Source organism: Anolis carolinensis, chromosome 4, assembly GCF_035594765.1.
Source record: "Anolis carolinensis isolate JA03-04 chromosome 4, rAnoCar3.1.pri, whole genome shotgun sequence".
NCBI lineage: Eukaryota > Metazoa > Chordata > Lepidosauria > Squamata > Dactyloidae > Anolis > Anolis carolinensis.
The window spans coordinates 118,471,198-118,494,119 of NC_085844.1; the positions used below are offsets into that span (position 1 = coordinate 118,471,198).

The following is a 22,922-nucleotide window of genomic DNA, read 5'->3' on the forward strand; positions in this document are numbered from 1 at the left end:
ATTCGGCCTCTCAACAGTCTGAAGGATTGTGGACCAGCCCTCTGCTTAAAAAGTTTGGGGACCCCTGGCATAGATATTTAACCTGCTAGTTCTACACCCAGAAGTGGAAAGTCTCATAAAAGCTGATCTTGTAAGACTTGTGCTTCTTTTACAGTAATATCAGCTTTCAGAAGATGGGTTCTGTCATAAGTCTGAGTTCTGGCAAGCTCCTTTCCCAACTTCTCCTTCATGCAGCACGCTCCTTCCTTGGCGGAGGAGGAGGGAACAAAATAAGACATCCCCTGAAAATAAGATTTAGCATGTCTTTGGGGGGAAAATAATATAACACACTGCCTTATTTTCGGGGAAACACGGTATGCACGTCATTTCTCTTTTAAATAGATAAAGCAGAAGTCAGGCATACAAATAATGAACGTTTTAAGATGCATCTGCCTATGGATGTAAAAGAGACATCAAACCTAAAGTTTTGTAATTTCTTAAGAGATGAAAGTCTTGCTATGTTAGTCAAGAAGAACATTGCTTTTGGAGTATATTTATTTTTCTCAGAACTCTTAACATTTTCAGTGCACCAAAATAAAGTTGCTTGTTGTGATTTCAGCATCTGGTGATCATCATGGTGAGGAATATCTGCCACTAAAAAGGATGCTCTTGGTTTTATTATGCCTTATGAGAAAAATGAAGGAACGATCAGCTCTAAACTCTGGAAGAAATTCTGCACTCAGTGGAACCACTTCTACACCAGTAGCAGCAGCTGCTTCTGTGCCCTCTTCATTAACATCTACATAAGCTTTATGAATGACTTTGGACACAACCAGATTACGATCCTGGCTTTTTGACATTCCTGATAAGTCAGCCTTTCCCTGTAGAAACACATCAGTCATTCCCATGGCTTCTAAAATTGGTACGAGTTCATATTTTAATTCCAGTTTAAACTTTGGTATGAAAACTCTCATTTTTTGTTTCTTCATATTTGCTGTACTGGTCCATTCTTTCAGCTTCACATACGTGAGTTCTTTTTCAAGCTATCAAGAAAACAACAACAAAAATCAACAAAAAACAAGTAAAAATACAGTGGGAAAGTGTAGATACATTATTAAAATAGATACTTCCCTAAAATCATTTATAATAAAACTTTAGCTTGGGGAAAAGAAATACTACAGAGATCTACTTGTCTGCAGAAGTACAGTAGAGTCTCACTTATCCAACATAAACGGTCCAACAGAACGTTGGGTAAGCGAATATGTTGGATAATAAGGAGAGATTAAGGAAAAGCCTATTAAACATTAAATTAGGTTATGATTTTACAAATTCACCACCCAAACATCATGTTTTACAACAAATTGACAGAAAAAGCAGTTCAATGCACAGTAACGTTATGTAGTAATTACTGTATTTACAAATTTAGCACCAAAGCAGCATAATGTATTGAAAACATTGACTACAAAACACTGACTACTAAAAGGCAAACTGTATTGGATAATACAGTATGTTGGATGAGTGAAGGATGGATAAGCGAGACCCTACTGTACCACTTTCTTGAAAACTATTTTGTGGAAAATACTGAATGGATAAGGTAAAGAGAACATTGAATACATTTACTTAATTCAAACACCAAATCATTGCTGTACTATTTAAAAAGATGAAAATAATATTGGCCCAATGCATTTGCTATAGTTCAAACATGATCCAAATGAGTTGTGAGTTACAATGAGTTTTGTGCTCACATGTTTTTCTTTCCCTCCAGGTACTTTTAATACCACTTTCACTTAAGGCCCTTCCAGACATAGCTAAATCCCAAGAGGAACCGGGATATTAAATCCCAATTTCTCCTGAGATTTAGTCTTCACCCCCAAGAGAAACCCCTGGCTTTCCCTGGGAGGGGAATGGCGACATGTCCTCCCAGGTCAAACAGAGGTTGAGCCAGGAGGGCACTTCCCCCCCCCCCATTTCACTCCAAAAAAACTTATCCTCCAGAGAGCTCTCTTGGTGCTCAAAAACAACATGTCAGGAGGTGGGGGGAGGAGGCTGGTGTGTTATTTTGGGATGGGAGGGTGGGGACGCCATCCCACTCATTTGGGCTCTTAGAGCCCAAAGAAGAGGGATTGCTATGGGGACTGACCCCCGGGATTGCAAAAGTAATTCTGGGCATCACCTGGAAAGGTCCGGACCTTATCTTAAGGTCTGGATTTTCCCATGTGTTTAATTAATCTAGCGCACACTGAGAAATCCCATTTTTCTCTGGATTATTTTGATTTTACTTGAGGAGTCATTTGGATCTGGCTGGAAGGGCCCTTAATCGTATGTCATGTCGCCTGGACCAGTAGGTTTCAGCTCTAATTAACTGTGATTAGTGTCAAACAAACTATCTTTAAAACATGGGTGAGTAACTCGTGGTTTGCTAACCTGGACCAATTGGCCTGCAGAGCTGTTGAATGGTAGCCTTCCCTAGAGCTCCTCCTCATAGATAATGAAGGACTTGAAATATAACTATGTGAGTTGTGATTTTGAGAAGCACTTCTCAAGTTTATTGCCCAGCTTCATGCCTTTCTCAGGTAGGATGAGGGAGGAGCAAATCCAACTGAAGAGGAGGTGACTTCCCCAAGCACTGGTTGAATCCTTCCTCAGCAAAACTACATATACAGTAGAGTCTCACTTATCCAACATAAACGGGCTGGCAGAACGTTGGATAAGCAAATATGTTGGATAATAAGGAGGGATTAAGGAAAAGCCTATTAAACATCAAATTAGGTTATGATTTTACAAATTAAGCACCAAAACATTATGTTATACAACAATTTGACAGAAAAAGTAGTTCAATATGAAATAATGCTATGTAGTAATTACTGTATTTACAAATTTGGCACCAAAATATCACGATTTATTGAAAACATCGACCACAAAAATGTGTTGGATAATCTAGAACGTTGGATACGCAAGTGTTGGATAAGTGAGACTCTACTGTATTATCAAGGGTACCAGCATGCTCCTTTGGTTTGTGGAGAGTTGTATAGGTGTGTGGGATTAGGGACATATGAGTGTGTTTTTCTCTCAATTAAGATGTTTGTCAGTAATTGGATGTAATGTATATGTGGAGGGGAGCAGCATGCCATCACTACAGGGATCACATTCATTTTAAGTCATTGCCCCACCCACTGTTAGCATTTGATCCAAGACGAAATTGTACGGAGCCAGTTTTCCCAAGCTGGTTTGTTTAAATTAATGACAATCAAGATTAACTAAATGTCTGTTTGTAGTGCAGGCATGGGGAAACCCAGGCCTGCGGGCCAGATGCTCTCTCACCGCCTAAGCCCCAGCCACTTGTCATAGTCCTGGCCCCAGCCCTCCCAGTCACACATGGCTGTGCATAGCTCTCCCAAGAACTCTCCACAGCCACATATCAAGCCATGTCCCCCTGCAATGAGTAACACCCTGCAGGTACACGTGGCTGTGTCAAGCCCTCCTCTTTGTGGGAGGACATGGTGGGCCGCTGTGTCCTCCTGCAAAGAGGAGCACACTGCAGGCACATGCAACTATGCGGGGCTCCCCCAAGAACTCAACGCATCCACATGTGAAACCCTCTCCCCCATGCCTGGTCTAATGGCACAGCAACCTGCAGTACATCAAAACTGAAATGGAAAACTCTCCTGCAATTTTAAATGATGTTGTGAACTAACATATAAGTAAAGACACAGAAAACTGGACCTTTTCAAAATGCAGTAAGTCTTTTATATGAATGAAGTTTGGCTGGCTGCTTACTTAGGATTGATTCATCTACACCAGTGATTCCCAAAGTGGGCGCTACCGCCCCCTGGTGGGTGCTGCAGCGATCCAGAGGGGGCAGTGATGGCACCTATTAGGACACGGGGGTGGGGCCAGGGGAGGGGCGGGGCCTCTTCCCAAGTGCCGGAGACAGGGCTGAGCACCTGAGGCGCCTGTTAGGACACAGGGGGCGGAGCTAGAGGAGTGGGTGGGGCCTCTTCCCAAGTGCCCGAGACAGGGCTGAGCCTCTATACCTCTCCTGAGGCTCTTGTTGGAACACAGAGGACGGAGCTAGGGAACAAGGCGGGGCCTCCTTCTAAGAGCCCGAGACAGGGCTGAGCCTCTATACCTCTCCTGAGGCTCTTGTTGGAACACAGAGGACGGAGCTAGGGAACAAGGCGGGGCCTCCTTCTAAGAGCCCGAGACAGGGCTGAGCCTCTATACCTCTCCTGAGGCTCTTGTTGGAACACAGAGGACGGAGCTAGGGAACAAGGCGGGGCTTTCTTCCAAGAGCCCGAGACAGGGCTGAGCCTCTATACCTCTCCTGAGGCTCTTGTTGGAACACAGAGGACGGAGCTAGGGAACAAGACGGGGCCTCCTTCTAAGAGCCCGAGACAGGGCTGAGCCTCTATACCTCTCCTGAGGCTCTTGTTGGAACACAGAGGACGGAGCTAGGGAACAAGGCGGGGCCTCCTTCTAAGAGCCCGAGACAGGGCTGAGCCTCTATACCTCTCCTGAGGCTCTTGTTGGAACACAGAGGACGGAGCTAGGGAACAAGGTGGGGCCTCCTTCTAAGAGCCCGAGACAGGGCTGAGCCTCTATACCTCTCCTGAGGCTCTTGTTGGAACACAGAGGACGGAGCTAGGGAACAAGACGGGGCTTTCTTCCAAGAGCCCGAGACAGGGCTGAGCCTCTATACCTCTCCTGAGGCTCTTGTTGGAACACAGAGGACGGAGCTAAGGAACAAGGCGGGGCCTCCTTCTAAGAGCCCGAGACAGGGCTGAGCCTCTATACCTCTCCTGAGGCTCTTGTTGGAACACAGAGGACGGAGCTAGGGAACAAGGCGGGGCCTCCTTCTAAGAGTCCGAGACAGGGCTGAGCCTCTATACCTCTCCTGAGGCTCTTGTTGGAACACAGAGGACGGAGCTAGGGAACAAGGCGGGGCTTTCTTCCAAGAGCCCGAGACAGGGCTGAGCCTCTATACCTCTCCTGAGGCTCTTGTTGGAACACAGAGGACGGAGCTAGGGAACAAGGCGGGGCCTCCTTCTAAGAGCCCGAGACAGGGCTGAGCCTCTATACCTCTCCTGAGGCTCTTGTTGGAACACAGAGGACGGAGCTAGGGAACAAGGCGGGGCTTTCTTCCAAGAGCCCGAGACAGGGCTGAGCCTCTATACCTCTCCTGAAGCATTTGTTAGAACATGGGGGTGGGGTATAGAGGTTCAGCTCCATCAGGCAATAGAGGAGGGGGCCCCGCCCCTCCTCTAGCCCCGCCCTCTGTGTCCTGGCAGGCACCGCAGGATATGGATAGAAGCTCAGCCCTGCCTCAGAGCTCATAACTCCGCCCATCCCAGTCCTGGCTGCCCATTTGTAGCCCCGCCCACCTCCCCCTCCCAGCCCTGCATCTTGGACTCAGGAAAAGGCTCAGCCCTGCCCTCTTGAGCAGGAGCCACGGCCACCCCTCTAAGCCGCGCCCCCTTTCCAGGGGGCGCTGAGCAATATTTTTTCTGGAAAAGGGGCGGCAGGCCAAATAAGTTTGGGAACCACTGATATATACAGACCAGATAAATGCAATTCAAAGATGACTTGAGACTGAGTGTCTGCAAAATGCGCACCCTCAATGCAGGCCCAAAACAGCATATTAAAAACCTCACCAGAAAGTTGGAATACGAGTCAGAAAATGCGCAGATCGAAACTGGACTGGAAAATGTGGAGCGCTTGTCAGGGCACCACTAGTTCTGACACCCTTTAAAAAGTGTCAAAACACAGCTGGCCAAAAGGAAAACAAGTCCCTCAAGAGAGGAAACCTTGTCATTTCCATGATGAGCTGCATTCGATTCCTCTTTGTTTTCATTCCCTGTGCCCTGCGACAGCCCAGTGTTGATCCCAAATAGGCACAGTGAGGCATTGTGATGCACATGAGTGCATCTCAGTGGACTGGTTAAGAAAATAAATATTCCTGGGTTTAATTCCATTAAGTGGATACTGTGGCTACTTTCCCAGCCTTAAACTGGTCCCTGAGGTGTTTGTGTAGGCACTGTACAGCAAAACTAGTTCATTTTAATCCACCTCTGAACTGTGTTAAAGTGTCAGTGTAAAAGCACCCCTACTTTTGCAGTGTAGATAAGGTATGAGATATTCAACATTTTAGACTATTTCTGTAAAGATATTTCAGCATCTGTTTTGGGTCTTATAAGATTACCCTGCCAAATGTTAATATTGAAAAATAAAATGGGAATTGATGAGATATTTAAGAATAAAAACAGTCGTTTAAATATCACACTATTGTAGTTTAAATAAGAAAGGATGGTGGAATCAGGTGATTCATTTACCCTATTCTTCTCATTTTTTAAAAAATATCAGAAACATAAGTAGTTACTGAAAAGCCTATCTTAATCTAAATTTCAAATATTCATTAAATTTTCATTGTCAAACAAAAATACCTGGTCTGGAGATTCTTTGTTATCTGGCAGAAGAATGAGCATACTTAGTTCATCCTGATCATAAGGAAGCTCAAGGACTTGCAAAGGTGGGTTTTTTATTTCAGCCAGATTAAATTCATCTTTCAGGAACATCATCTGCACTTGTTTACTCTGATTCTGCAATAAACAAAGCAGCATTTAAACTTTCTTGTATTCCATAGTAGCAAAATGGGTAGCTGTATATACTATACATGAAATGTTGAGTAAAGTTAGCTAGTGGATATGATTTCCAATGTCAACAAAATTTTAAATCAGAAAGTCATATGTTGCCCGGCTAGTGAGAAAACCCCACTCTGATTCTTGCAGTGCTTGGAAACATCTGGGGGACCAAATCCAACTGGAACAAATCCACTAAATTAATGGGAATGTGGCAAGTCAATTCTTACCCTGATTCAATTATCCCCTTTCATTTGGGACTAACAAAATCCTCTAAACCAACATAGCCACACTGGCCAATGTGTTTTGGGAGATGTAGGTTAAAGAAATATAATGTTTGAAATTCTAAATCTCTGTACATCCAGGTCATTATGGAACAGATCATAATGGATACAGCCCCATGTTTGCAAGCATTTAAACATATCTGTAAAGAAGTGTGTTTTTATTTTGATTTATAGATGTCATGTTTAATTTCGTTTTAAAAGTCATGTTTGGCTATGTTTAAAAGGGTAAGTATTAGTTACCAGTGCGTGGGGGATGGTAACCAGCTCAGCATTCTGAGGCAGGTTACCATAGCAACGAGGGCGGAGCCAACCGCCGTTTGGAAGAAAGAGAGGGAATGTTTTAAAAACAGTTTAGTCTGTGATTTTTAGTCACAGGGAAGACACTGGTTCCAGGTTAGGGATACCAGGGAAACTCAGATCTCTAGTGGTGTTGAATTAAGCAAGTTAGGAGACTTGTTTAGGTTTATTTGTAGAGTCTGAGTAGTAAGGGGAAGTAATCCCAGTTAGATCCAAAGTGATCAGTTCATAACTTTGAAACCATTATCTAAGTGCCTATAAATAAGTTACTGTAACCACTAAGCTCTGTGCCTGAAATAAACTTATTTTTTTGTTCTTCCATATCCAAGTCTCTGTCACCAGGCCTGTAGCGAGGGGGCGGTTTTAGGGGTTCAACCCCCCCCCCCCCCGAAATTTTTCAGGTTATAAAAAAAAACCTGGTTTACTCATGAATTTTAACTGGTTAACCAAATCCCCATGCTAAGTCTATGAGACACAAAACATTAAGAGTCCCTCCAGGCACTATCTCAAGCAGATATTGACAGGTTTGTAGCGGGGAGGGGTGTGTGCTAGGGGTTAAACCCTCCCCGAAATTTTCAAAAACCCCTCCCGAAATTTTTTTCTGGCTACGGCCCTATCTGTCACATATATTCAAAACTAAATTATGGTACCATCTACAGTGAATAAGAAAAGATAAAGAAATTCCCCTCTGCCTGAGTTCTGCACAATTGGTGGCCGCAGTTAAATAAAGCATATTTATATTGGTGGCAGCGGATATAGTTAAATATATAATAATATAATTAATAAAAAGATTCCTCCTCTACCCCACATCTCCACAAATTGGTGGCAGCGGTGGGATATAAAGATTCCTCCCTGCCACATCTCCATACCTTGCTAGTCCAAAATGGTGCTTCATGTGTATTCTTTGGGTCAAATTGCATCTTCCACTTTCCTTTGAAGTATATGGCATTCACTAAGATCAAGACAGCATCTTGGGAAATACTCCCACTAGCAAAAAGATCCTTGATTTTACCTTTTTGAAAATAAATTTAAGATTATTATTTTTTTCATTTAATTATTTTTTAAAAATGTGTTTACACAAAGTGATCTGATACAAAGCGAGCAAGAGGGGGTACATGCTCTCTTACCATTTGTCTGGCCTTCAACCCAAGAATTAATCTTCTTTCTAACTTCTTCTGTTGCATTCCTAAAGTCAACTCTTTCCAACTCAGCATGGTAGAGCTCCTTCGTGGAATGTAAGTATTGCTGTGCATAATTAAAGACAATAAGGTAACTAATGTTCATTTACGACATTAATGAATTTCTATTGATATGTTCCCTAATTTTGACTTTTCATAAAACCACAAAGAGTGGTCATCATGGCTAAGCAGACTCGGTCACACGGTCAGTAAGATAGTTTTGCCCCGCACGAGCTAATACATTTCTGGGCTCAATTGTATACCAAAGAGCCCTCGACATTGCTGCACAAAATGATCTTATGATCATAGCGCAAGCTAGAGCCACTCCATACCTGGCCAAATTTAAATGCAACGTGGGCATGGAAACCTACCTCTTCTTGACTCTTCCATTATATATTAGAAAACTTTTTACCCGGGCTAGATTCAAGCAGCTCGACATTAAGTCCAAGCTAGGTAGACATCAGAATATCCCCTATACGAAGAGAACCTGTGGGTGTCGTGAGGTAGATGCAGAAGTGGAGGACTCAGAACCCTTTTTCTTAAAATGCCCCTATTACACCAAGATTCGATCTCCCTATTTAGACCCACTGCTGGAGAATCATACTCACTTAGAGAATAAGGAGAAATTGTATATCCTTCTACAGGGTTCAGATAAAAACTCTATTTTAAAATTGGCCCTTTTTACGCAAAAAGCGCTGGCCATTCGTGAGAAGATGGAAGCTGAGAGCTGATACATTATTGCCATTAACAAAATCCAAACTTAAAATTTACTATGGACAAGACACTTGTTTTACTTACCCGTGTCCTCGTTCAAACCTTACCTTAGGAAATTACTAATTTTAACCTTTTTACTCTGTATATGTCTAGGAGCAGGTTATTAGGCTGCAGGTCGGGATGTTTTGTATCTTTACATGGTTTTATTGTATGTATGCATAAGTGTGTACGTATTGTATGTTTTACATGTTTTGATATGATCAAAAGTGACTAATCAATAAAGAATTGTATTGTATTTTGACTTTTCATGTTTTTAATAGTTGATTTTTAACTGGGAATCCTCTGCCCTTCAGATGTTTGGGATTTCAGATGCTGTCAGCATCACCCAACAAAGAAATTGGTGATGAATTTCCCAACTTAACATTGAGCACATCTGGAAGGTCAGTATATTACTTAAGTGCAGACTTGCAAGGAAGTGTAAAGTGTAGGACAAAGAATATATTAAAGGACCAATAGGTAAATTTATAGTAATCAGTGAAGTCAATATATTTTCATGCATACAAAATGTAATTATTTTCTTACTATTATTAATAGTATACTGATTGAAAAAGTATAATATATAATAAAATTGATTGGAAACTAATGGAACAATATACTTTTATCCCATAGAGTAGAACATTCTCTAATTAAACAAATATATTCAAACATAGTCATACTATGGTGATAATAACTTGAACACAATCACAAAATAAGACATAACTATTGGGAATGGAAGAGCCGTTAAGATCAAATCACCCTCTTTATGAGGTAAATTCCCATTAAAATAGCAGAGTAAAGAATTGCAGCAGTGTGAGACTTGCGGATGTGAGTTTGGAAGGCCTCTGTGTCATCAGGAAGGCAAAAGGGATGCAAAGTTAGCTTTAAAGTTTAAAAGCATCTATTGAGGTAAAAAGAAATCAATTGAAGGATAGAAAAGGTTAGGACCTATCTAGCTAGTCTGTCCTGATCTAATACACATAGACGGATTAAAATAACAAAGCTCTATAGATAACTACATCTTGGCTATTAGAGGACAGAGGTGCGTCCTCTCTGGAACAAAGCAGGAAGCTGGAATGGCGGTCAGCCTCGTGGGTCGCTTCTTCTCTAGGGCCATAAACATTCCAAAGGACCAAATTAGGGAAGTTACGTCAAAGCCCTAGGAGAGATTACATTTCTAGGAACATCAAAGGGTGGGCTGACCTAAATAGGATGGGAAGCAGGAAACAATGGTGAATCCTATCTAGGCATGCTTTGGAAACGGGGAAAGGATTCCCTCAATCTAACTCTATCATCTATCTGACTACATTTAGACTTGAGTAGTTCAAAATGAATCCCAACAATAACATCTTTTGAATTTGAAATATGCAAATATAACCAATGTTTAAACATATCATATTGTGACAGTTTTACCAAATTCATGCGGTCCATGTTGTTCACAGTTCAAAACCGAATTGCTATGAGAAGAGATATGGAGAGCACGATTCCTTACCTGCAAAAACTCATAACTGTTTGATCCATACAGTCTGTTGGCAGTACTCAGAGCATAATCTTTGGTAGGCTGGTTGATGGCAGATAAGAGTGCCTTGAATTGTTCATGAGGTCCTCCAGAGGTGTCACACTGTGCTCCAGTAACCTTTAAAGAGCAAAAGTTGTTTAACAGGACATCTGCTGTTTTGCAAAAACAGTTTAACTTATGCTGCAAAGCAGGCTTTACATCAGAGCATGAAAATACTGTATGCCATTTTATACTACAGCTTAATACTCCATCCAGTAGGCATAGCCACCATTCTGTCTGCAGGAGGTCTGAGAGTTGCTATCCAAAAGGTATCATTTCTAAGGTCTGCTTGACATTTATCTAAAATACAGGCTTAGGTACCCATACCAAAAATAACAAATACTCTATTTATGACAGCGAAATGCCCATGAGAATGCCCTAACCACCTCATTACATTACATGGAGGCAAAAAAGCATCTTCTCTCCACTTCTCGGCACTGCCAGCATGCTGGAAAGAGGATTGGCTAATTAAATTAGCCGAAATAAAAAATATGGATAGACTAACCTACTTAATAGCAAAAAATCAGGGAAGACCCAAAAAAGAAACAAATTGGCAACAGGTAGAAAGATATTTTGAACTTAATAAAGCTGCAAAAAAGGATAAATAAATAAAGAAACTAATAAATTATTTTAAATATAAAAATTAGAACAGAACATTAAGACCTAACAACGGGTCGGAACCCTCCACCTGAACCATGAAGAAGATATCGAATAGTGGAAACTACGAACGAAGAAGCGAGTGAAGACAAAGAAGAAAGAAACTTTAATAGAGAAAGTTAGACCTCTCCGTCCGTGAAGTGGAAGTCAACCCACCAACTTTTTTTTCTCTTTTCTCTTTTTCTTTTTTTAATCTACCCTTATTCCATCCCTCCACAAACCTACACCCTCTCTTCTCTCCTCTCTTACCTATCCCTTCCTCTTAGGCCTTACACCCTACATCAACCTTAAACCCCTATGACCCTTTCATCCCCAAATCCCATCCCATACCTCCCTACATCCTACCCTCCCCCCTGCCTTTTTATATTTTTTCTTTTTTATGTATGTAACTAGCTGTGCCCGGCCACGCGTTGCTCTGGTGAAGTATGGTGGTATGGGAAATAAAGTACAGTAGAGTCTCACTTATCCAAGCCTCGCTTATCCAAGCTTCTGGATTATCCAACGCATTTTTGTAGTCAATGTTTTCAATACTTTGTGATATTTTGGTGCTGAATTTGTAAATCCAGTAATTACTACATAGCATTACTGCACATGGAACTACTTTTTCTGTCAAATTTGTTGTATAACATGATGTTTTGGTGCTTAATTTGTATAATGATTACCTAATTTGATGTTTAATCGGCTTTTCCTGAATCCCTTCTTATTATCCAACATATTCACTTATCCAACGTTCTGCCGGCCTGTTTATGTTGGATAAGTGAGACTCTACTGTATATTTATAATCTTATATTTTCTGCTTAGAACTGGATTATATGAAGCCCCTTCTACACAGCTGTATAAAATGCACACTGAAGTGGATTATATGGCAGTGTGGAGTCAAGATAATCCAGTTGAAATCTGATAATCTGTATTTTATAGGCAGTGTGGAAGAGGCCTAAGTAAGGCCTAACTCTGCCTGTCCCCTGGGCTGAGTCGGTTGCTAGGAAACCAAGTGGGCGGAGCTTAGCCTTCTAACTGGCAGCAATTGGATAAAAAAAACCATTATTCCTCTCTCTCTAATTAGGACTTTATTTTTCTTTTCTTTTTCTTGTATCAACCTAGAGGCGTGGATGAGGGGTTGTGCTGTCAATTTTCGAGGTTGGGTGGCCTTTAGTTTTGTTGTTTTGTTGGTTGCCGGGATTCCATCACTCTTTTATATATATATACTAGCTGTGCCTGGCCATGCGTTGCTGTGGCAAAGTGGTGGTGGTATTGGTTAAAAATTGTTGTGTAATTTTTATTTGACGTTATTTGTATTTTTTTATTTAATTTTATTGTAAGTTATCTTTTTATTTATTATATTTTATTATTTTCTTGTGTTATTTTTAGTTATTTTCTGTTATTGTTGTATTTTATTGTATTAATCTTTTAGTGTTTTTAATAATTTTTTAGTGTTTTTTATTATTTTTATTGGGTTGCTAGGAGACCAATTTGAAGGAGCTTAGCCTTCTAACTGGCAGCAATTGGATAAAAGCAATTATTCCTCTCTTTCTAATTAGGACTTTATTTTTCTTTTCTTTTTGTTGTATCAACCTATAGGCGTGGATGATGGGTTGTGTTGTCAAATTTCGAGTTTGGAGGGCCTGTAGTTTTGTTGTTTTGTCGGTCGCCGTGATGCTATCACTCTTTTATATATATATAGATATCAAGCAATAAACAATATTTTAAAAAAAACAAATAAGAAAACCAGAAATGAGTTTATTTGAATTACTTTTTCAAAAAAATTCCAACCAGCACACAGTTGGCTTTGCTGGCTTGAGGATCCTGGGAATTGCAGTCAGAAAACTAAATCAACAGAGCTCTAAGGACATCTCCTCATGACCCCTGGGGCCATGCCGTTTTGCCAGCAAGTCGGTGAAAGGGAAGGTGTGCGGGGAAGCTTATGATGCCCGACATGCCCTCTCCCCTTCCCCTATCATATGGTAGGAACGGGACAAGGCTTCCCAAATTAAACTTTCCTCCCTGTGGTGGAGGAGGAAGCATCTTGCCATGCTTCCTCTCCACTTTAGGAGGAATGTGGGCCAATCCAGAGCAGTCAGATGACACTCAGCAGGCCCCATCCATAAGAAGGAACAAGGGACTTTGAAACCTTTGTGTGAAGAGGTCCTAGGAAACTAAACACACTAGGCACATTCTGGTGTTTTGGTGTATGTTTTCTACCCATCCAAATACAATTATTGATGTTTCAATAACATTTTGGAAAAAAATCAGAAAGATGTCTCCTTGGATAAATAATCTCAGGAGACATTTGCATGTCAAAATTTGCAATACCAAAGCATGTTCCAAGACAGAAACTAATTGCTATTGGATTTGTTTCTGGTTTGGGATTATATACCATTTTGAATAGGCAATCTGTCTAGATCTGCATTTTCTCTTCCTTAATTGGAGAAGTGAAAGAGATAGAATATGATTGATAATATTCTTACAGGAGCATTCTTAGAACTTCCAGATCCAGTGATCTCAGTGAAGTGAAGAACCTGCAACATAAAATGTGAAATGAGAAACCCGTCATTGTGCTCTGCACAGCTGTGGCATCCATTTTTTCATGAGGCTTAGTAAACACACACACACACACACATTTTCTAAGGAGTGCTCACGTGCTGTTAAGGAAAAGGGGCTAATTCAATAGTTGTGTCTAAATTTGTGTTACGTATTCACGAACCTCAGAGTAAGGGATGTGAAAATCTATCATTTGGGATTTTAAAGATTTTTTTTATCTCAACTGCATTTTCTTCCAATCCTTGTTTCATGTGGGTTGTGAAGCTCTGTATTTTTCCCATATTACATTTACACAAGTTTCCAATTTTTAAAATAACTTGTGTGTTTCAGATACCAGTGAGAAACATTTCCGAGTGATTTCCACACAGCTGGGATTATGAGTGGACCTAACAACAATACTGCCCTATGTTTTGCCACGTGACTGGACAATTACCTTTTCCATCTGTTTAGCAGTGTTCCCTCTGGCACCCAGAAGGACCATGCTCAGAGCTGCGGAGATACTCAGTGGGGAACAGAAGATGTTTCCCTCCTGATTGTTTTTCAACAGTATTTTCAGAAGTTCCACAGCAAATGCAGTGTTTGCATCAGTGAGGGTTCCCATGGTTGTAACTAAAGATACCTGTGACAATAAGAGAAACACAACAACGTAATACACCGCCATGTTACAGTTTCAGGATTATGAGAAGCTGTCTTATGCTGTAACCACTGTCATTGTAAATTTCTTCCCCAGGGCCTTCTTCCAAGTGGGAGAGGTTTATTGGCTGCAGTGGGGTTTCTAGTGAGGCAATGATGGCTATATCCTGCATTCCCATTGGCTCTTAGTTCCCATTCACTCTAGTTTGGTGATCTAGAATAAACTCAAGTGCCAGAGTGAGCTCTTCTAAGCTTGCTCCAATGTACACCCCACCCTCTTTCTCTATGTCTTATGCAGTCATTTTTCTAATTGTTAATTCATAATTACTTTGCTAGGCTGTTTGAATGGGTCGTATATCAAGGGATTGAAGACCAATATATTCAAGGCATTAAAGGTTTCCCCCTGACGTTAAGTCCAGTCGTGACCGACTCTGGGGGTTGGTGCTCATCTCTATTTCTAAGCCGAAGAGCTGGCGTTGTCCGTAGACACCTCCAAGGTCATGTGGCCGGCATGACTGCATGGGAGCGCCATTACCTTCCCGCCGGAGCGGTACCTATTGATCTACTCACATTGGCATGTTTTCGAACCGCTAGGTTGGCAGGAGCTGGGGCTAACAGCGGGCGCTCATTCCGCTCTCGGGATTTGAACCTGGCACCTTTTGGTCTGCAGGTTCAGCAGCTTAGCGCTTTAACACACTGTGCCACTGTGAAACTCTCATGTGTGTGGTCTGGAGTTAGTATTGCCCAGTTTGGAGTGGATGTTTGTCACATGCCCTGTAGCTGACAGACTAACACAGTGATGGCCAACCTATGACACGCGTGTCAGCACTGACACGTGTAGCCATTTTTGCTGACACGCTGTTCCATGTAGATTGATTGAATGACTATGTCTTTTGTGGCCAAATTTGGTGTGATTTGGTCCAGTGGTTTTGCTGTTTACTCCATGGGAATTATGCACATTACATTATCATTATCATTCTATTATTATTCTATTATTATTGTAGTATATTATCATATTACTACTATTATATTATTATTATATTATTAATGATTCATGACTACATTGAAACTAGAATAGAGCAAAATCAGCGTGGAAACTGCAAGAGGTACCATAGAGTGTTGTACATGGAAATAATGGTAGTAAATGGTTTTTGATTTATGAAATACAGTTATACATTTTTGTTATATAAACTATACATATTGCGACATTATGGGTTTTTTTTCTTGAAGTGACACACCACCCAAGTCATGCTAGGTTTTTTTTTGGTGAATTTTGACACACCAAGCGCAAAAGGTTGCCCATCATTGGACTAACACTCTCATCACATTTACCTAAATCAGCATCTTAGAACACTTCCACCCTGTCTTGTGGGTGGAACCCCATGCCAGCCATCACACAATATTGTGCGACTTTGGGCAGATACCCTGTCAAACTAGGATCAAGGTGTTGTTGGACGCTCCCCCCACAACATAGGAGGCTTCATGTGTTGTGATACTTCCAATGGAGCCAGCATGGATCCTCTGCAGAAGGGTGATGCTCTCCACATGTGATGGGGGAAGTGTCGCCAAGAGGGAGTTAAATGAGGGGTGATAGATTCGCCCCACTGCCCCTCTTTTTTCTCATTGAAGCCAAGTAAAGCTGGACACTTTACTTGGCCTTTGTGATGAGGCCCTTAGGCTGGTGCAGCCCACTGCTTAACTCTCATGGGATCTGACACAGGGCCTGATCTGTCGACTCATCGATCAACAGATGGCTTGGTTGCTGCCTGGGTCCAGGCTTATGAAATGTGCAACCTTTCGGCCTCATCAAGGCTTGTATAGAGCTGTAACCAAATAAAATTGTGGTCTTTTTTCCAAGTTATAGGTTATGTCTCAGTAAAGAGCCCCGTTGGCGAAGTGCGTTAAAGTGCTGAACTACAGACCGAAAGGTCCCAGGTTCAAACCCCGGGAGCAGCGTGAGCAGCCGCTGTTAGCCCCAGCTCCTGCCAACCTAGCAGTTCGAAAACATGCAAATGTGAATAGATCAATAGGTACTGCTCCGGCAGGAAGGTAAGGGCGCTCCATGCAGTCATGCTGGCCACATGACCTTGGAGGTGTCTACGGACAACGCCAGCTCTTCGGCTTAGAAATGGAGATGAGCACCACACCCTGGAGTCAGACATGACTGGACTTAACGTCAGGGGAAACCTTTACCTTTACCTCCGTTTTGATTCTTTATGCAGAGCATATTTCATACCTGAATATAGAATTAAGTTAGTGAAGGTTTTCCCCTGATGTTAAGTCCCGTCGTGATCGACTCTGGGGGTTGGTGCTCATCTCCACTTCTAAGCCGAAGAGCCGGCGTTGTCCGTAGACACCTTCAAGGTCATGTGGCCGGCATGACTGCATGGAGCGCCATTACCTTCCCGCTGGAGCGGTACCTATTGATCTACTCACATTTGCATGTTTTCGAACTGCTAGGTTGGCAGGAGCTGGGGCTAACAGTGGGCGCTCATTCCGCTCCTGGGATTTGAACCTGGCACCTTTTGGTCTGCAAGTTCAGCAGCTCAGCACTTTAACGCACTGTGCCACCAGGGCCCTCCTAAGAATTAAGTTAAACTACAGTCAAAAGCTAACCACAACTTGCACTTTGGATTATGAAAGAACTAAATAATTGAAAAAAAGTGGATGCTTCCAATCTTTTTGAGATATGATTATGTGGGTAGTTGTTTGGATATATAATGCTTGATTGTAGGATGGCATTATTTCCAAACCTGACAGTTACTCTGATTGCCTTACTTTGACAGGAGTTCAATTAGGCTTAATATTAAGTCATTTTGGTATGCAAGTCTTCCTTCAAAGGAAGAAAAGGACTATGTGCAAACAAATGAAGCTTTTGTTTGGTAATTGCTATGGCTTTGTTATTTGTTTGTTTCTTCTGTCAGTAAGAGACAGTAACCACCCTTTATTGAGTTTTACCTGTAAAATTGAGAATGAGGTAGAAAAAGGTGGTCTTACTCTATTGTTGAAAGACAGTGTAGAAAGCAAACAGTTTCCCTCCTAAACATGGATAAATGTTGATTTCCAGTTTCTTATACATATACTAGCTGTGCCCAGCCATGCGTTGCTGTGGCCTCATCCTAAGTGGGATTCCTAGGGGAATCCTTTGTTGGGAGGTGTTAGCTGACCCTGATTGTTTCCTGTCTGGAATTCCTCTGTTTTCAGGGTCTTGTTCTTTATTTACTGTCCTGGTTTTAGAGATTATATTGTTCTGTATTATTATATCACAGTAATTATTACATATTATATTATATTATATTTATTTATTTATTTTTCATGTCAGGAGCAATTTGAGAAACTGCAAGTAGTTTCTGGTGTGAGAGAATTGGCCGTCTGCAAGGACGTTGCCCAGGGGACGTCCAGATATTTTGATGTTTTTACCATCCTTGTGGGAGGCTTCTCTCATGTCCCCGCATGGAGCTGGAGCTGACAGAGGGAGCTCATCCACACTCTCCCTGGGTGGGATTCGAACCTGGCAGCTTTCAGATCAGCAACCCAACTTCTAATCCACTATGCCACCGGGGGCTCCTATAATATTATACTGTATTTATAATCTTATATTATCTGCTTAGAACTGGATTATATGAGGCCCCTTCTACACAGCTGGATGAAATGCACACTGAAGTGGATTATATGGCAGTGTGGAGTCAAGATAATCCAGTTCAAAGCAGATAATATAAGACCAGAGTCAGACATGACTGGACTTAATGTCAGGGGAAAACCTTTACCCTTTACCTTAACTACCACCAATTCCTGAATACTTTATTTCCCATACCACCATACTTCGCCACAGCAACGCGTGGCCGGGCACAGCTAGTATAATATTATAAATGGGTTATATAGCTGTGTGGAAGGGCCTTGAGTCTACACTGCCATATAATCCAGTGCCAATTAGATAATCTGTGGAAGAGGCCTAAGTGAGGCCTAACTCTGCCTGTCCCCTGGGCTGAGGGGGTTGCTAGGAGACCAAGTGGGCCGAGCTTAGCCTTCTAACCGGCAGCAATTGGATAAAAACAATTATTCCTGTCCCTTTAATTAGGACTTTCTTTTCTTTTCTTTTTGTTGTATGAACGTAGAGGCATGGATGAGGGGTTGTGCTGCCAAGTTTAGTGTTTCTGGGATGTGTAGTTTTATTGTTTTGTCCTAGGCCGAAATTTCATTGCCCTTTTATATATATATATAGATACACACACACACACACACACACACACACACACACACACACATATATATATATAATCCCTAACATTTCAATGCCCCTATTAACATAGAGGTGGGACTTCTGCTTTGACATGTCGGTGCTATGAATTTTGCCTTAACTTATGGTTTCCATGTTTTACTATAGTTTCACAAGTATCCACAAACCAGGTTATTGTTTGTAAGACAATGACACAATCTTTTTTAGAAATTAGGGAACCTCTGAAATTGCTCAGTCTGCTTAACACATGTTTTGGAAATTGTGTAAGGGACAATGTCTCCAGTTTCCTGTGAGGCCATAACAGAGGACACTGGTGTTTAATACAGGATGGACCAAAATTCGCAAAGGGATTTCATTATTTAATAACATCTTTCTTTTTAAAAAATTTATAATACAGCAGAGCTTTCAAAACTGTGTGTTGGCTGCAGTGTGTAGGTGTGCTGCACTAATGTAAGGAGAAATGACAACAATATTATTATCTTAGAAATCATATCAGACTGGATGGGGGCAAACAAATTGAAACTGAATCCAAACAAGATAGAAGTCCTTATGGTCAGTTGCAAGGCTGAACTGGATATAGGTTTATAGCCTATACTGGATGGGTAGGTTACACTCCCCCTGAAGACACAGGTTTTGCAGTTTGAGAGTGATCCTGGATTCATCACTGAGCCTGGAACCCCAGGTTACGACAGTGACCAGGGGAGCTTTTGTACAATTAAAACTTGTGCACCAGTTGCACCAGTACTTTGGGAAGTCTGACTTGGCCACGGTGGTCCATGCTCTTGTTACATCCTGAATAGACAACCGCAGTATGCTCTACATGGAGTTGCCTTTAAAATAAACTCAATTTATTTTAAGCTCAGTGTTTTGTATGTGTTTAAAGCATTGAATAATTGCCATATGTAAGACAACTTCAGTCCCCTTCAGGATAGTTTTTTTTTTTTCTCGTGTCAGGAGCAACCGGAGTTGCTTCTGGAGTGAGAGAATTGGCCATCTGCAAGGACGCTGCCCAGGGGACGCCCGGATGTTTTGATGTTTTACCATCCTTGTGGGAGGCTTCTCTCATGTCCCCGCATGGAGCTGGAGCTGATAGAGCGAGCTCATCCCCGCTCTCCCCGGGTGAGATTCGAACCTGGCAGCCTTCAGGTCAGCAACCCAACCTTCAAGTCACGAGGCTTTTATCCCCTAGGCCACCTTTCAGGGTAGTGAAAGGCAGGGTATAAAGAGGGTAAACAAATAAATACATAATTTAAAAAAATATATAGATGAAAGGTTCTCACGAGATATGTTGTGTCTCCATGAACTTCTTTATTACAATTATGAATGTGTCTAGATCTCAGAAAAGGTTGGTTTAATCTCTAATTTTCTAGTAAAACTGAATTACTGTATCACTATGGGATGCTTGTCTAAAATATGTTTCACCAACATAAAATATTTTGAAAGCTCTGATATCTATATATATATAAATGAGTAATGGTGTCCTCCCCTCCCACTAAACAACAAAAGTACAAGCCCCAGAACTTAGAAATTTGGCAGCATAATCCACCATCCTTGCCCCTAGGTGCCGACAACAAAAAGAAAAGAAAAATAAAGTCCTAATTAGAGGAAGAGGAATAATTGTTTTTAGCCAATTGCTGCCAGTTAGAAGGCTAAGCTCCGCCCACTTGGTCTCCTAGCAACCCACTCAGCCCAGGGAGCAGGCAGAATTAGGCCTCACTTAGGCCTCTTACACAGATTATCTAATTTGCACTTGATTATATGGCAGTGTAGACTCAAGGCCCTTCCACACAGCTATGTAACCCATTTATAATCTTGTATTATCTGCTTTGAACTGGATTATTTTGAGTCCACACTGCCATATAATCCACTTCAGTGTGCATTTTATTCAGCTGTGTAGAAGGAGCCTCATATAATCCAGTTCTAAGCAGATAATACAAGATTTGAAATGTAAAGGGGGAATGTGGTTAATTAGAGACAGGACTGAGATAAACCTTGGAGTAAAAGCTAAAGTAACAGTATGCTCCAGGCAAAAATCTGTCCTAATCCAGTTGAGTTCCAGATCTGGCTATTGAGATTACAGACCTTAACTGTCAACCTTAATCTTCCCAAGAAGTAATCAATCAGGTTTGCTGGGTTGGGCAGTGTAGCAATGCTGTGCTGGCCCATTTAGTTAGAATAAAGAGCATAGACTTGTTGTTACCTGTTGGATCAACATAGGCTATTGATGGAGGAAGCAAAGAGTGCAGTGCAACTATTTGAAACATATTTTGAGTTGTGCTTTTCCTATTTTTGTATGTCACAGCTGATACTATTTCCATGTTACCACAATCCACAAGATACTGTTTGCAAAGTGAAGATTGATCTAGTCCCATGAAAAACTCTTTCTGTTCACCTGGCGCTTTTCACATTGTATGCAATCTTTGTTGATTTTGAATATGAACACTTCACCCTCTTGTGTTTCTAAAATTCTACATGATCTATCATCCTGCCCAATAGCTACCCTCCCATTAGAAATTTGTTCACACACGCATTTATAATATATAAACATATAAATCTTACTCATGGGAAAGAAAGGTCTACATGAAACCTACCTTTTATTCTATGCGAGAGATTCTAATCCTGCTGAACAGATGTCTCTGAAATGATGCAGTGAGTGCTTCTGGGCGTTGATATTTAAAGATGCAAATTTGCATAAAGACTAGCTTGCTACAAACATACCTCTGGGAGTTCCTGGAAACCAGATAACTAATCCTGAAAATGTAAATGAATCTTTGTAAAAGTCAGGCTACTGTGACTGCAACCTGGAATCCATGTCTGAGAAGGCAAACAAAGGATATACAACTGGTGTAAGTTATGTTGAAAACAGAACACAAATATGTTGCAATTTGCAATTTCAGAAGAGGTTGAGTCCCCCTGTAAGTAGAGTCACACTGAGATCATATGTTTCTTAATGCAACAGGTTAGCTTTCTGGCATCATGTAGGATTTCATGCTGATTTCCAGGTTTGATCAAGAAATAGCAATGACAGTGTGGAAATATTGGAAACGCTTTTTGATGGCAATGCAAATTTAGTATTACAGTCTTGGGGTATATCTCCAGTTCTTTGATTTAGTTATAAATAGAAAAGTTAGCTTTTTCCATTTCCCAACTAGTACGGCTACTGGTTTTTCAGCCCCAGAATCCTTCAGCCAACATAAGACATCTCTTTTCCATGCTTGTGCAAAATTTGCCAAAACGGCCTAGAAATGTCCACATCACTTCTAAACCTTCCAATGCCCCACACAAAGTGAGAAAGCTGACATTTGGCCAAAACTGGTAATATCAACTTCCACTTCAGTCACTTATTATTGCATTAATGCAATTGCTAGATGAGAAGATTTAAACCTCAGACTCTTAATATCTCAAGATCTCAGGCTGGATCGACACTGTTCTATATCCCAGATGATCTGCTTTGAACTTGATTATAAGAGTCTACGCTGCCAGATAGAGTTGTGCACAGAATTCATTTCTCCCATTTTTCATTTCTTTAGTGTCTTTCATTTCTTCAGGAATACAGACTAGGAAAATGGATCTTTTGGCACCAGAGAGCAAAAACAGATATCTGCTCTCGAGGCTCCAAAAAAAAAACCAACAGATCGGGGGCCCCACTGAAAGCAAGGATACAAAACGCATCAGGGTTTACTCCAAATGCACAGCCTTACTGCTAAATATTTTTGGGATAAGAAGATAATCTGGGATCAGATCCTGGGATATAGGTCAGTGTAGATCCAGCCTCAGGCGCCATCTAGACTGCCATATAGTATAGATCTACATTTCCCTATATTCCATGTTCTGATCCCAGATTATATGTATCACAGATTATCTGGCAGTGGAGACTCATATAGTCCAGATCATGGGATATAGGGCAGTGTATATACAGACCCCTTCTACACTGCCATATAATTTAGATTATCCAAGCAGATAATCCACATCACTTGCTTTAAATTGCGTTATATGAGTCTACACTGCCATATAATCCAGTTCAAAGCAGATACTATGGATTTTATTTGGTAGTGTAGAAGGGGTCCCAGCCATAGACCTTTATAATCCAGTGCAAATCAGATAATCTAGATTATCTGCTTTGATAATCTGGATTATATGGCAGCATAGATCCAGCTGATGAAGGTTCTGGAGCAG

The 22,922-nt window shown here is 41.3% G+C and overlaps 1 protein-coding gene across 2 annotated transcripts; it reads right to left on the minus strand.

Moving 5' to 3' along the window:
- Window positions 1-516: 516 nt before the first annotated feature.
- Window positions 517-21,554, minus strand: LOC100566821 (serpin B4). Of its 2 annotated transcripts, XM_003225574.4 has the most exons (8): window positions 21,338-21,554; window positions 14,310-14,495; window positions 13,804-13,854; window positions 10,616-10,759; window positions 8,323-8,440; window positions 8,065-8,207; window positions 6,420-6,575; window positions 517-1,022 (listed from the first exon to the last, which is right to left on the minus strand). In XM_003225574.4, the coding sequence occupies exons 2-8, from the start codon at window positions 14,475-14,477 to the stop codon at window positions 612-614; spliced, it is 1,191 nt and encodes a 396-aa protein (XP_003225622.1). In that variant the 5' UTR covers window positions 14,478-14,495; window positions 21,338-21,554; the 3' UTR covers window positions 517-611. The 2 variants fall into 2 exon arrangements, with proteins under 2 accessions (XP_003225622.1, XP_062833752.1); XM_062977682.1 differs by lacking the exon at window positions 21,338-21,554 and having other exon boundaries at window positions 14,310-15,005.
- Window positions 21,555-22,922: the final 1,368 nt, after the last annotated feature.